A 15349-nucleotide genomic window follows, 5' to 3' on the forward strand; every position below is an offset into this window, starting at 1 on the left:
CTAGGAAACAAAGTATTTTATCACTTCATAAAAACGACTGCATGAATGACAACAGGAGAGAGCAACAAAGCCCTCTTGGGATGAAACTGCTGGGCAGTGGGGCTCAATTGTGGTCTTATAGTGCAAGTGACTTAAATTTCTGCCTCAGCAAAATGAAAAGTTACTACATGTCGTGGGCATTCAGGTTTGCCTTTAGAAGAACAGAAACCAAGAATGCTAAATCATTTAATTCCAAGTGTCTGCCATAGAGAGCATGATATCATCTGTATTATGAGCTACAGACAGGACTAGGAAGAAAGCAAGCAAAAGCATTAACAGTGGTTATCTGTGGGCATTGGGGTTATTAGTGAGTTCTGTTGTTTTCATTATAGCTTTAACTTACCAATATTTCTAAGTTAGCTTTTAGAATCAGACTAAAGCAAAAAAAAAAAAAAACATAAAAATTATTTTGAACAGAATAGGCTAGATGTCAACAATCTCTTTGGCCTCAAGAACCACTGGATGAACTAAGTTACAAACATGGATGCCAATGAATATCAATGGTGAGCATAAGAAAGAGGGAAAATAAGCAGAAAAAGGAAAGTGGAACAAAAAAATGGGATGGGAAAGCAATGACAGAAGTTGACAAAAGGAAGAGAGACTGAGAACCAAAAAGAAATAGAGAGTAAGGAGTAAGATAAGGGGCCAGCAGATGGTGTAATGGTTTTGTTACTGGACCCCCCCACATGCTTGGCCAAGGTTTAAGTCCTAGACCTGGCGACCTGAAACTCATATCGGACTTGTGTGTGCATGCCCAAAATCTCAAGAAGAGAGTGGAGGAAAAGGGATTGTGGCATGGCCATTCCCCTTTGGGGGGTGATTTCTCTCTCTCTGTCTCTCTGTCTCTCTAGTGAGTGTATGCACTTTCTAGAAAAACAAAACAAAAAAACCTCTCCATAAATAAATAAATAAATAATGAATAGAAGTGACAAATTCCTAAGTCCCTTCCATGCCACACAGGCTATGTGCCTATCCCAGATCCTTATTAATTTAAGACAATTCTTAGAAGTTGGTAATGTATTTAGTAAGCTGTAGTGAACTTTCTAAAACTAAAATAATGACTTATAGTCTTGAGTTTGAAATTTAAGGGGACATTGACACATTCATAAGTAGTGATTTAGAAATATTTTGGTTATTGAAAGACCTTATAATTGTTGTGTATAAAAGCAAAATGGCATAATATTTATGATTAAAATTTTAGTTGATTAGTTCAAATGTATAACTTTTACTTATGCAATATATAGTGAAGCTATCTGGTAAACATAAAAAGTGGGAACCAGGAACTTTGGCTACTGATGGTCACAATTAGTTGTGGTTTTAGATGTGTAGTAATAAGAAAATTCTTATTATAGAATAAAGGTGGCTACATGAATGGGATTTTGTTTTTAAATACTGTAATAGACCCAAAATGCTAGAGTGATTACAGGAAAATGCATAAATATCTCAAAGGAAATAATAAATTTCTTTTGAAATTCAAAAATACATGACTTTGTACTAAAAACATCTGTATTTTCCATTTTTAGTTTCCGATTTTGGACACAGAACATCGGTTTAATGTCAGTATGTCACTCCTAATTTTATATTAGACAATTAAATATGTAGTTAGAAAACAGTTCCTTGAGGGTTTGATTTGGTGATGTCTGATGGGAGAGCAGACCTATTTTACAGCATCTTCCGTCTCCTTTTCTGGACCATCATTTCTCATTTTCTCTTGGAATTCAGAAAGATTGCTTTGATCACTGGTATGTAAAAGAGTTCTGTGAATTTCACAGCAATTTCTGAAGTATCTTAACCTCATAGTAACATACTTACATTTTTTAAAGCAATATTCCTTTAAATTTCTTCTACTGGTAAGCCTTAATTTCTAAAGCTTTGCCTAATTACTTCCTCAATAGAAATGTATCCTCTTGATGCTCGCCTCTAACTTATTGTGGGTCATTAGAAAAATCATGACTCACTTTGCATAGCAAAGTATGTCATGATTTTCCCAATGACCTAATATTTCTTTTTGCCTTTTTTCCACTTTTCTTTTTTTCCCTTTTTAAAATAAAATCCACCTGTCCTAGCATTCATATGTTTGAATTAGACATTGTAGACTATACAGGACATAGAAAAAGTGTAGATGACACAGCAGATTTTGATGTGGGATGGATTTTTGGTTTTGGAAATCAGAAATAGGCCAAAAATGTTACTCCAACAGGGAGGACTGGTTAAAAATTAGAGGGCAGAAGAATGAGTAAATTTCTCTGATAATAAATATTTTCTTCAAATTGCTAACAAAATGCTTCCAATTCTTAACTGATTTTCATGACCATTTCTTTACCAAAGTGTTTCCCTAGTGAAGGAAAACATTACAGAGTTGTGGGAGATGAATCCCTCACCTAGAGATAGATACACACATTTCCAAGCAAATGTGTAAGCCTTTCAGGCTCTTTTTAACTTAATTGACCTATCTGAACTTAGATAACTGTACTTTTCACAAACTGGTCTTACCATTAGAGGTAGGTATAAAAATAAATAAGCAGAATTCTAAAATAGAGTTGAATTCTATGGATTATAATTATCTTGGCTAAAAAATACTTTGAACACTTTATATTATATTTCCAAAATAAAGAAATCTAAGCAAAACTTAACAGTGTATTTAGTTTTTTTATCACACTCAATTTTTAATACATAATTATCTGGTAATACTATGAAGCTAAATTAATACATTTTGCATCAGATGTAGAATTTATAATTCATGAATATAATGTGAAAAGAGTATAAGAATACAAACATTTAAAAGTTAATAACAGAAAGCAGAAACTAAAACTGCATTTGTTTACAACCCATTAGAAGCCAATGATTTGCATCCACATTGCCAATGGTGTATTATATTTTAACTACATAAAGCCTTCTTATAATGCATACATAGTTAGTAAACTGTTATTTAAAAATAACATTGAGATGTTTTTAAGACATTCAAGGAATTAGGAAAAAGAATCGTTACATTTTGGACTTTATAATTGCTTTTATAGGGGAAGAATTTTCTTACTTACTCTCTCATTAGTTGAGGATAGCTAAGCTAAGTGCTAAGAAAGTCACCAAGAAGTGCTGGGATTGCAAAGGCAAGTATTACACCCACAGAAAAATTCTTGACCTCACTCCTATTACTACGCATTATCTGAGCTATTTCATTCTTCAGTGTGATGCTTGATCTTGCAAATAATTTGAGGTCCAGTTATAGTTTCCAAAAAGCAAACAATGATTCATGAAAACATCGTGTCTCTTTAAAGGTTCTAATTAAAAAGATGTTTAGAAGAATCTGACTACTGATCTGGCCATGGAGGTAGAGTGATGCACCACAATGCTGGAGCCATACAGAAGACGCGCTTTTGGACTCCAGGTTGATTTGAACATTCTAGGCATGTGTGTACATGCCCATGATCCTGGCTGGCTGGGAGGCTGAGCAGCTGGGTGGGATAGTGGTGTGAGAGTATTTTGAAGTCACTTGCTTTCCTTTCTCTTGTAACAAATAAATAAATAAACTTAAAAAAATCTCACTATTGAAAAGAAGTTCTATTTTCTCTTTAGCAAAGGCTGTGCTTGTTCAAAAGTAGCAGGACCATTCTAAGGCTGGTTTTGACTCTAATTAGTATGGACTATCTACAGGCTAGAATGGATCAGCCGTGACCCTGAAATATAGTCTGTTCTGATGATGTCAATAGAGTTCTGAGGACATTGTGCCATCGCACTGGTTAAGACTGTTGAGTACTTTATTGGCCTGTTAAGGACAGAAGCAGGGAACCAGAGTGAAAACAAGTCAGAAAAGAAAAGGACTGTCAAGAGTTCTTCACCTACTGCTTTAGAGAAAGAAAGTCCACAGCCCCTGAGCGCCTCATACAGCAACAAAAGCAAGGAGTAGGGTTTTGGGAACGTGATTATGAAGGGGCATTCGACAGCAATGCTTCTTTATTTTGTATTAAACCTTTTCATTTCAATAAGCTTACTTGAAATTTAATTTATGTTTATGATAAATAGAACTACTAAATTGGACTGACCTGGCTGGACAAGGATCCAAGTTGCACTCCTGAAGCTTGGGCTTGGGTTTGACGTTTTCTGGGTAATAGTGACAGTATTGATCAGCAACCACACGGTTGCTCCGAAGATCGTAACACTCAGCCGATGTCAGCTGGTAACCTGTAGTATCAAACCATCCCGGCAAAGTTTAAATGCACATGGTAATGTAATATATTTCTTTATGCTTTTTGGCCATTTCTCACACATTAGTGAAAATTATCCCCTAATGCCCCAGTCATTTCCAGGAAAGAGATGTAATTGGAAAGCTCATTAATTTTTGCAGACCTCAAATACTGCATTTTTCTTAAGTAATCTACTCAAACTTTAATAATAAAATTATATCATAAGGCCTGAACCACATTATGGCATAGCCAGATTATAAGACACTGTAGTAATAATTATTTATTTCTCTTGTATAATCTAAAAATATAACATAGAACTCTGTAACCCCCCCCCCCAAAAAAAAGAAGAAGAAAAAGAAAAAGAAGAAGCCATCAGTATTTATCTACCAACCATCTTATATAAGGATACTAAATTGTATCCTTAGTATCTGGAGAACTAGAGAGAATAATTTCCCAAATAAGTATCAATAAAATATATTCAACATTGCCCCTATTCATGATGGCCTATGAAGTATAGAGGAAGGTCAAGTCCCACCAGTTGCCAGTTCAATTTTGCCCAAATTAAACCTAAATGTATTGAACTGAGTAAATGGGCAATTAAGTTTCCAATAGTACTCACCAGGAATCACTACATTTACCTACAGAACTAACAAAATAAAACAAAACAAAACAACCTCCCTAATATCTTTTGTTACTGCTCTTTAAGTCTCTCACCAATATTTCTTAGCCCCCAATCCTCAAATTTTTACTGTTTGGAGAAACCTCTTTTTTAAAAAAAAACTCTCACTGATAAACCAGTAATTACTGTTGGTAATTTGGTTTATTTTTTCTACCTGCCTCTTTATCGTCCTGTTGATTTCTGGTGGGGTGGTGATCAAGACTGGCATTCTTGCAGTGATAAACAAAAATTAATGTGCATAGGGAATTTTTTTAAAAATCAGCCTGTTTGTATCATTCTCCCCCTAACCAGCATCCACATATATTCTCCCTGGCAGGTGGTTGAGAACTACTGCTGCTAAATATGAATTAGGAAGCAAGATTTAAATTGTTAAGGGACTTGCAAAAGATTTTAGGAAATCAGAAGGAGGCTTATAAACCAGATTTCCTGGCTTCAGGCTATGTTCTCAGACCACCCACCAAAATTAATTGTTCATTAAAGAGCTAAAAAAAAAGCCTTTTAAAATTCTACTGTAAAGATGAAAAGCATGGAAAGTAATGAAAGCAATGGGGAAAAACACATGTTCCATCTAATTTTTTGTTTTATAAGAAAATCGAGTAGCAGCATGATATTGACATAAGCAAATGTATGTTTACTTTGCAATTATATTAAATCTACAGCAGCTAATCTTATGACAAAGCTAATCATTTTATGGTTTTCCATATAAGAATTATAAGCATTTCTACTCAAGGACAGGATTTATCATGTAGTAGAACATGGCACAAACAATGAGGTAAATAATACATTTGAGATTATGATTTTCAAAATTATCAGTTGTCAGCTACTCTGACGCTATTAGAGAGTGTATGAAATGAAAGGTCGAAATAAAAATAAAGGAAATAACTAAAATGGTCAGATAGTCATGTTTTCTAAAATTTTATATGCAGTTTGCTATAGCAGTTCTTTTTGCTTAGCAAAATGACCAACAAGTTGAATCTGGAATCAGAAACATAAACGGGAATTAGAGACCACACGTCTTCACTGATTTTCAAACTCGTCTTTGAAGTGAGAGAAAGACTGATCTCCACATCTGTTATATCTTCACCCAAAACAGTTTTCCTTTCATCTGGGCTTCTTAGTAAGATTTTCTTTGAGGAAAGGGTTTGATACCTAAAAAAAATCTCTGATAGCCACTGATAGTTCTACTTCATTTAGATGTGAGGAATGTGAGGCATGGTTGGACATATATGAATTTAAAATAGCCTTACTATACAATAAGCTGTAGTCAAGGTCACTGAAATCACATTCTCACAGCAGCTCTTCATGAAACTGGCATAATGTACATATGAGTTGCTATTTCACATGAAGCATGGTTTTATTTAAAATGCAAAAAAGAAAAAAAATTATTTTCTTAGATTGCTTTCTTTGAAACTATTTCTTGTGCTAGTCATTAAATGGTATATCAAAATAAAGTTTTCCCATGAAACCTCCAAGTAATTGGCAGTTTTAATAAAGCAATTTTCTATTCAAGACACATAGAGCAACTAGAAACTATTCTGCTGGAATGCCAAACATATTGAACTAAAAGTTATTTAACAACTGAGAAAAAGTACTTCATGGCATTTTGAATGACTACTCTTAAGCTAAGACTCAACATTGCTTTACAGAATCACATTTTCTGTGTCACATTCTGTAGACAAATTTAATACAACTATGAATGAATTATATCATGCATTTTTACTACTTTATGAAAATTGGTAGTTAAGCATTTGTTTCCATCATGAGGTACTGGCCTGTATATTTTAAAGTTTATCTAGTGATGCCTATGGGGATTAACTGTTCAAAGTCAGTCAATTAACTGGTTTCCATGAAGCTAAAGCTAAAGTTAGAATTCATTTGATGTGCTAATTTTCGAAGGAATATACATATACCCATGTATGTGTGTGTGTGTGTGTGTGTGTGTGTGTGTGTATACACACATCAATTATACCCATGAAATTAGAAAAATTTACAAAAGTATAGTCCACAAATACTTGCTTGGTTGGCAATGAATCTAAAACATGCACACACTACTTGTTACCCTCTGGAAAGAATTTGATAGTATATGCCAATAGCCACAAAAATTCTTTAATTCCTTGATCTAGTAACCTCACCTCTGAGTATTTTTCCCAAGAAAATAATTTTAGAGGAGAAAAATACTTAGGCATTAAGTTATCATTAGGTTAAAATAGTAGAAAAGCTGAAATAAATGAAATGATCTGCAACACAGAAATGATTAGATAATGTCTTGTGAAATAATCCAAAGTGACTTAACCACTATAATTAAGAAAAGCAGAAAAGGAGAAAAAAACCTTATAATACAAAATACGGTTCAAGTTACAGATATGATAGAGCGGAGACAACAACTCATGGCTTTTCTGGGAAGATGCAATTTAATGAATAAATAAAGGAATTTGTATTTCTTTTAATGCATGGATAACAGGGTGGAGCTGAAAAATAATTGAGCCTGAGTCTCAAATGCAATTATTTATCTTTTTCTAGTCATAAACTTTTTCCTCTAATTAAGTAAGCCTCTTTAATTGATTTCTTCATAAATGATTTCGCTCCAACCAGTTTATACGCAAATGAATGGAAGTGCCTCAGGACTAAACTGCTGCCCAATTATGGTATTTCTAGTCCCGGCCTTCTGTGAAGTTAAGGCAAGAAGTAAAGACTATTTCCTCTAATAGACAGTGTTAGATGCAGATAGAAGTACATTTCTGAGCAGCTAGGTTGGGGTGTCTTCATCAGGGAAGGCTTTGGGATTTGGTTCCATCCAGGAAGAGCTGGTTCACCACACTCAATTTCTTCCATTCTGATTTTACTCTACTCTTAAAATCCCCAAATCTTTCTTTGCAGAAGTTTCTGGGCTAAAAGGACATCATTACCTCCTCCACAGGTTGCTGAGCAAGGAAAGAAATCTGTCTCCCTCCATCGATGTATGATAGGCTGATAGAAGATGAACTGCACGGTGCTGTCAGTGGGCCCCGAGTTATGGATCTGCAGGAGACAATAGGAAACTATTGACAGAACCATTGTGACAGGGTGATACTTTCTGGGTTCCTTGCAACGTTGGACAAGGATGGATGGTAGGACTGATGCTCTTAGGCTGTGTGATGGCCTATAGTGAGGAGAAAGTGGCAAAGGCACCACCATTTACCTTACCATCTAACCAGTAGAAAGTCCTTGCACAGGTCCCCACTATCATTACCTCCTCTGCTTTGTTGTCACAGAACAAGACAATGACTTAATTTGTGAATCTGCTACAAACTTATCCCAGCCAGTTAATCCTTTCCCCTCCTTCATTTCCAGTCTCTCTGACTGATAAAATTAATGTGAATTTTACAATGTAGGTTTAGAAATAGATCATTTATTTTAAGAAAATGATAAATGTCTTTGCCTTGTCTTTGGTTAAAGAAAAAAGAAGAGTTCAAGAGTTAAGTAGCTCTTCTTATTAAGAGGCATACATGGGGCTTCCTGTCAATTTAGTGATTCACATATTTTAATGTTCAAAATTACCCATTGCAAGCTTGCTAAAATGCAAATTCCTGGGTCCATGCCCAGAGATCAAGGCAATTCAAATTAGATAGAACAAGAACAAAGTTCTGAAAAATACTATCATATTATGACCACAATTACTTTCAAATAAAACATGGTATTTGAAATTATGATCCTTTTTTAAAAAGATGGAATATATAATTATAATTCTGTAATGGTTCTTAAAAGCAAAGACTGAAAAGTATACTTACATTGAAAGAAAAGGGAAAAGTACCTACATAACAGTTAATTCACAAAGACAGAATGGCATGTCATACAACATTCAGACTGGTGGGCAAAGCTTGGACTATTTATTATATTAAGGAAAGTTCCAAGCAATTGAGAAGATTACTTTTTACTCCATCCACCTTACAATAAGTATCAGGGTGCTACTGAACCATGTGGCTTAAGTCTTTGTTAAATGTTTTCAACCCTTACCATTGTCCCAACTTCCCTTTTATACATGGTAAACTGACAAATTTGGGCTTCATATTATTTTAATGATTGCTGTATTTCTCTGATACTGAGTTTGACAAGTGGATTCAACAGCTAGGATGCAGGGGAATATAGGAATATTGACGAAACAATCCCAAGAAAAATAAATAGGTCCTAAACTCTAGTTTAGTTTTTGGAGTTTAGATGGAAATATGAAAATGTTCCTTAGAAAGTCTGGGGGAGCTGGAAGGGAGAAAGAAGAAAGAGAGAAAACCTACAGAACATCTCATATTACATTGGGATTCTGACCTATGGAGCATTCGGTGGTCTTTTCTAATTAGAATAAACAGTGATACAATTCCCTACTTTAAAATAAAAACAGCTGAAGCAATAGAGTGTCTTTCACAAAAAGGGCACTGCCTACACATTAATATTTCTCAGTCTTATGTATCACATATAGGGTACCTAATTGCTTGCTTAGGGATGTAGTATTAATCATATTCTCGGGAAAGTTTTTATTTTATTTTTTTTAAAGCTCACGAAAGCCTTTTGCTCTCTTGGGATATGCAGCTTATCCCAGTGGAAAGCTATCATATGAAAAAATAAAAGACCAGAAAATTAGACCCAGAGAAATAGATTACTTTTTGCAGAGGTCGCTTTTGGAATAAGAGAAATTAAACTGAGTTCTGGAAAAGTAGGAGGAAAAAAACACAGTTTTTTTACGACCAAAGTAAGGAGGATAGAACATGGTGTATTTGGAGAAACCTTGTTTTAGTGTATCAATATAGTGTATGTGATTGCTTTTTTGGTTGGGTTAAAAATCCAAAAGGGTGGAGCAAGTCTCTTTTTCAGTTCCCTGGAAGATACCAATATAAGCATATCATGCCCTAAGGGGAAAGAATAAACGACAAAATGGTCTTAAAATGGAAGGTTTGAAAACATTATGTTGATCAAAAGAACCCAAATAGTTTAGAAAGAATTTTGTTCTAAATTTATTTCTTGAGAGAGAAAGACAAGCAACCTCAACAAGTCTCACATTGAGATCCCCCACCCAGCCTTCCCATTCAGAAAGGATCACAGGCACACACCTACCCATAGGTCATGTACCTATCAGCCTGGGAGCTGATCTACGATCTTCCACGTGGCCTCAGGATCATAAAGTGGTGTGTACTGTTGTGCTACGGCCACTGGGCTAGGTAAGAATATTGTTGCTAATGAGTTCAATAAAACTCTGTATAATGATTATAAATTCTGAAGTCTTATGCCTTAATAGCTGAAAAAAGAACAGAAAGAAATAGAGACCTCTTCATTTCATATCAAGAGAACCAATTGTGATCTATGGCCACATAATCTTACGTGATTTCATCTATACTGATAACATTCCTACTTTTCCTTTCTCTATAGTCATAGTCTGTCTTTAATAATAATTGCAACTACCACAACCACCAACACTAATTACATTTTTACCACATACAAAGTATTGGGTTTTTGGGAAAGTCATGACATATTTTTGCATAGAAATACACAGAAAAATATAGCATGACTTTATCAACAACCCAGTATATTTTATTTCTATTAAATAAAATAAAACTACTCTGTATTATCTTCCACATTACTATTGCAATGATAAAAATGAGGTTCAGAAAGATAGACAGGATATTGTGATTTGTTTGAATGGAAGTTAAAGGGTTTCCAAAAAATGGGAAGGAGGTAATTTGGTTCTATCTACTTTTGCATACATTAACTCATTTAATCCCTCACAAAAGTTCTACTGGGAGGGGGTAGTATTTTATTAGCATTTTATAAATGATAAAATGGACTCAACGAGGTAAAGAAATGTACTTAAGGTAAATACCTACTAAGCAGTAGAATAAAGAATAAACCATAAAATACATACCCATTCTATCAAACAACACTTTTCTTTTAAAGAAAAGAATGGTATTTTGGCAATATAGTTCTATGGCAATGTTGACATGTCACTATTCTGATTTCTGTGTATCTTATTTAAAAATAAAGATACTGCTTAAATTAATACATAATTTTAAAAACTATTAAAACTGATATGCAAATTCAATAAGGTTGAAGGGTATAAAATCAACATACAAAAAATCAGTAGCATTTCTTTTTTCTTTTTAGAGAAATTTTTGCTATCAAGTATGTGCACTTGCAGGAGAGACAGAGAGACAGTAAGTAAGAAATTTACTTAGCCTTCCCCCCACCTCCCAGAAGAGGATGGCCACATTGCAATCCTTTCTCCTCCATTCTTCTTTTGGAATTTTGGACACACATGCACATGTACTTGATGTGTGTTTTAAGCTACCAGATCCAGGACTTGAACTGCAGTTAACTATGTGGGAGTCCAGCTATGTAACCATTCTGTCATCTGCTGGTCCCCAAATTAGTAGCATTTCTATACACTAACAACTATTTAGAGAAGAAGCACATCTATAATAGCTACAAAAAATAGTAAAATACTTAGGAATAAATTTGACCTATGTGGTGAAAGGTCAGTGCACTAAAACCTACAAATCAATGATGAAGGAAATTGAACACACACACACACACACACACACATACACGCGCGCGCGAATGGAAAGATATTCCATGTTCATGAATTGGAAGAGTTAATATTATTAAAATGTCCATACTACCCAAAGAAATCAACATATTTAATGCAGTATCAATCAAAATCCCAATGATATTTTTCATAGAACTAAAAGTAGAACTACCATATGATCCAGCAATCCCATTCCTGGATACACTAAAGAGATATTTTCCCCTTATTCATTGCAACATTATTCACAACAGCAAAGATATGGAATCAACTTAAATCTTCATCAATAGATCAATGGATGAAGTAAATGTGGTATATGTATGTAATGTAATACTAGTCAGCCTTATAAAGACAAAATCCTGTTATTTGTGCTAACATGGATGAACCTGGAGGACATTATGTTAAGTTCAATAAGCTAGAAACAGAAAGACAAATATTGCATTAGCTCACTTAAATGTGGACTCTAAAAAAGTTGAATTCACAGAAGCAGAGAGTAGAATGGTTGTTATTGGGCGCTGGGGGTGGGGTGGAAGTCTTTGAGGGAGATATTAGTCAAAGTGTTCAAAATTTCAGTTAGTTAGGAGGAATAAGTTCAAGAGATCTACTATATGACATGGTGATTATAGTTAATAACAATATATTGCATTATTGAAAATTGCTGAGATAAATTTTGAGTTTTATTACCATAAAAAAATAAGTATATGGACCAACAGTTGGCATAATGGCTATGTCGCTGGACTCCCGTGTAATCGACTGTGGTTCGAGTCCCAGACCTGGTGGCTTAAACTCACACCGGGCGCATGTGTGTGTGTGCCCAAGATCCTGAGAAGAGAATGGAGGAGAAGGGATTGCGGCATAGCCATCCCCCTGGGGGGGGGGTTGATTTCTCGCTTTCTGTCTCTCTCTGTCTCTCTCTTTCTGGCGAGTGTATGCGCACTATAGCAAAAACCTCTCAAAAAAAAGTATATGATAAATAATGTTAATTAGCTAATTTTGCTATTCCACTATGTATACATTTCTCAAAACATGTTTGACACAATGAATATACATGATTTTTTCAATTAGAAATTAATTGATTTATTAGAAAATAAATGTAGAGAACTAATTTTTATCAGGTAATTTAAGAGAGATGGCTATATCTCAAAATCCTGCCTTTTTTTTTTTTTTTTAAACTTTTCAAGTAGCAGATGTACAGCTCTCTTTGAGGAATTAGATGCTCATAGCCACTTTCTGAATCACCTGACTGTACTACCAAGTCACTCAGGTAATTGCCCCATCAGAACAGATGGTGCTGTTTTACTGACTGAGAAGGACTTCAGTGTCTCTAATAAAGTTTATGAATATGAGATTGGTTCGAGACTTGGATATACTGGCTTTTAAACATATGAAGAGAATATGGGACCAGCAGATGGCGTGGTGGTTAAGGCGGTGGACACTCCCACATGGCCAACCAGGGTTCAAGTCCTGAATCTGGTGGCTTGCTTTCTCACTTCCTCTCTCTCTCACTCTCAACCTCTGTCTCTCTCTGGTCAAATTAAAAAATAAATGAATAAATAAAATAAAATAAATAATTATTTAAAAAATATAAAAAGAATTTGATTACTCATTTAATTAATCTATAATTTGAAAGAGACTATACTTTGAACGATACTAAAAACTGAGTTACAGGGATCAGCAGGTGGCATAATGGTTATGTTGCTGGACTCCCATGTAGTCCACCGTTGTCTGAGTCCTCAACCCGGTAGCTTAAAATTCACGCTGGGCACATGCATGTGCATACCCAAAATCTTGAGAGGAGTATGGAGGAGAAGGGACTTCAGTGTGGCCATCCCCCCCCCTCCCCCGGGAGTGATATTATGTTATCTGTCCCTCTGTCTCTTTCTGTATCTCCAGTGAGCACAAGTGCCCTATAGCAAAAATCTCTCTAAAAACAAACAGACAAATGGAAAAAAAAATAAAAGAAATTATATACTATGTGTACAGTTTTTAATACCTAAATCATAATAAATAATAACTAATCAAATGGTAATATTTATTTTTAGCTATTTTCTTGAAGAAAGTTAGGGAAGAAAAGTTTCATATGACTCACTGGAAAAAAAGGTAGTTTTCTTCTTTTTTTTTTTCCCCTGTATCTTCTTCAATTATCTGGCTTATTTTTAAATTAGAATAAATTGATTTAAAAATTAATAAGCTGTCTTAGAGTGGTAACTTTATATTTACTCGATCTCAGTTTTCTAATGAAACCTTAGAAGAAAAAAATATACTTTTAGGAGCCATATAGAATGCTGAACAGAGGTATAGGTCAGAAGTAAAGAGATGTGATTTTCAGCCCTGGTTTACCATCAGTGTGAATGTGGGCAAGCCACTGCGCTTCCTGAAGCTAAGTTTTCTTGTGGGTAGAATAGGGATGTCATCATCTGCTCCATGTAAACAATTGCTGTGTGGTAAAACTTCACTTCTCAGGCACTTATTAGTTTTCACTGGGTTATTATGGACATAGAAAGATGAATAAAATTTTGTCCCTTTCCTCAAGAAACACAGAGTGGAGAGAGATAATATGGACAGAAATGTGGGGATGAAGTCCCAGAAAGTTTCTGGAAAGAGGAAAACCTGAAGATGAAGAAGAATTTGTGTAAAGAATGGAAGAAGAAAAGATAAGAGCATTCCAGGTAGAGGACACAGCATTATGTAAAAGTAAGAAGTTGGGAGAATGTAAGATGTTGTGAAGACCTGTGAGTCACTGAGTTGGCTGAAATAGGAGGGGAAAGGTGGAAGGTGAGGTTGGAAAGGAAAATAAAATTCAGACGGTCAAGATGCTATACTATGGATTTGCATTTTAACCTCAAAGCAATCAATGGCGGTGAAGGGGGCTATACAATACTATAAGAAGGGGGATTATGGTTTTAGAGAACTCACTCTGAAGAGAACACAGATGATGAATCAGAGGCTGGAAAATTAAAGTCCATGGTCTTTCGTTCAGGTGAGAAAATGCAAAGACCTAAAGATAGTGGCAACAAGGATGGAGGAGAAAGAACAATGGTAGGGAGACAGACTGATAAAGTTTAATGTTAACTGGGGGCGTATATGAGAAGAGGAAATCAGGGTGAATCAAAGGTTTCTTACTTGCTTAACTAGATAATGCATTAGTCCGTAAGATAAAAATGAAGATAAAATAGATTTCTGGAGCTAGTCAAGTTCGTGTAGCTTCTTGCTATGTAGCTGGATTGTGGACTAGATTAGAAAGAGCTACCATGCAGATGGAGAAAGGACAACATTCTGGAACTCTTCTTCCATCCAACCTCACTGCCTATCATATTTTCCTATATGCATTCTTACTTCCAGCTGCCATGGGGTCATCAAGTCTTAGTTTAAATCAAATGTCCTCTGGCTCTAGGTCCCATGATGAAAAATTTATAGAGTCCTGGACACATTACAACTTTTACAGCTTTACAGCTGAAATCCTTCAGGTCCTCCTGACCTACTGAAGGAAAAATATGTTTTATTTTATTGTGATTCCCAAATGTTCTTCTAGTGTGTGCATTTTTCCAACAGAATGTGCATGTTGCTTCCAGCAATGTGTTTTATATTACCTTGAAGAGTGAGGAAACTCTGATAGAAGGAAACAACTTAGTCTTGTTGCCAATACAAGGAGAAAAGAACTTGCCATTGGAAGCATGATTACTTGACCAAATTTATGGATCATCAGTTTGTATTTCTCTTTTATTGAGGATGCCCTACATGAATCAGTGACTATATGCTAATTGTTTTAAAAACAATTTATACTCCCCAATGAATGATATGTTGGCTTCTTAGGTGGGGTCATTTTATTGATAAAATATATAAAGATTTTCCTATTACTTTAAAAATGTCAAGCTCTTATAACTTCCATGATATAGCTAGTTCATC

General features: G+C 34.9%; 1 protein-coding gene across 1 annotated transcript in view; it reads right to left on the reverse strand.

The window, feature by feature from the left end:
• The window catches only part of ADAMTSL1 (ADAMTS like 1), a 367415-nt gene that overhangs the window by 223299 nt on the left and 128767 nt on the right, over positions 1 to 15349 (reverse strand). Inside the window, exons 8-9 of the mRNA XM_027766822.1 lie at positions 7806 to 7917; positions 4080 to 4218 (exon numbers count right to left, since the gene is read on the reverse strand). Coding sequence (XP_027622623.1) covers positions 4080 to 4218; positions 7806 to 7917 — 251 coding nt within the window. The remainder of the gene's footprint in view (positions 1 to 4079; positions 4219 to 7805; positions 7918 to 15349) is intronic.

Source organism: Tupaia chinensis, unplaced genomic scaffold (assembly GCF_000334495.1).
Source record: "Tupaia chinensis unplaced genomic scaffold, TupChi_1.0 Scaffold143720_1, whole genome shotgun sequence".
Taxonomy (NCBI): domain Eukaryota; kingdom Metazoa; phylum Chordata; class Mammalia; order Scandentia; family Tupaiidae; genus Tupaia; species Tupaia belangeri.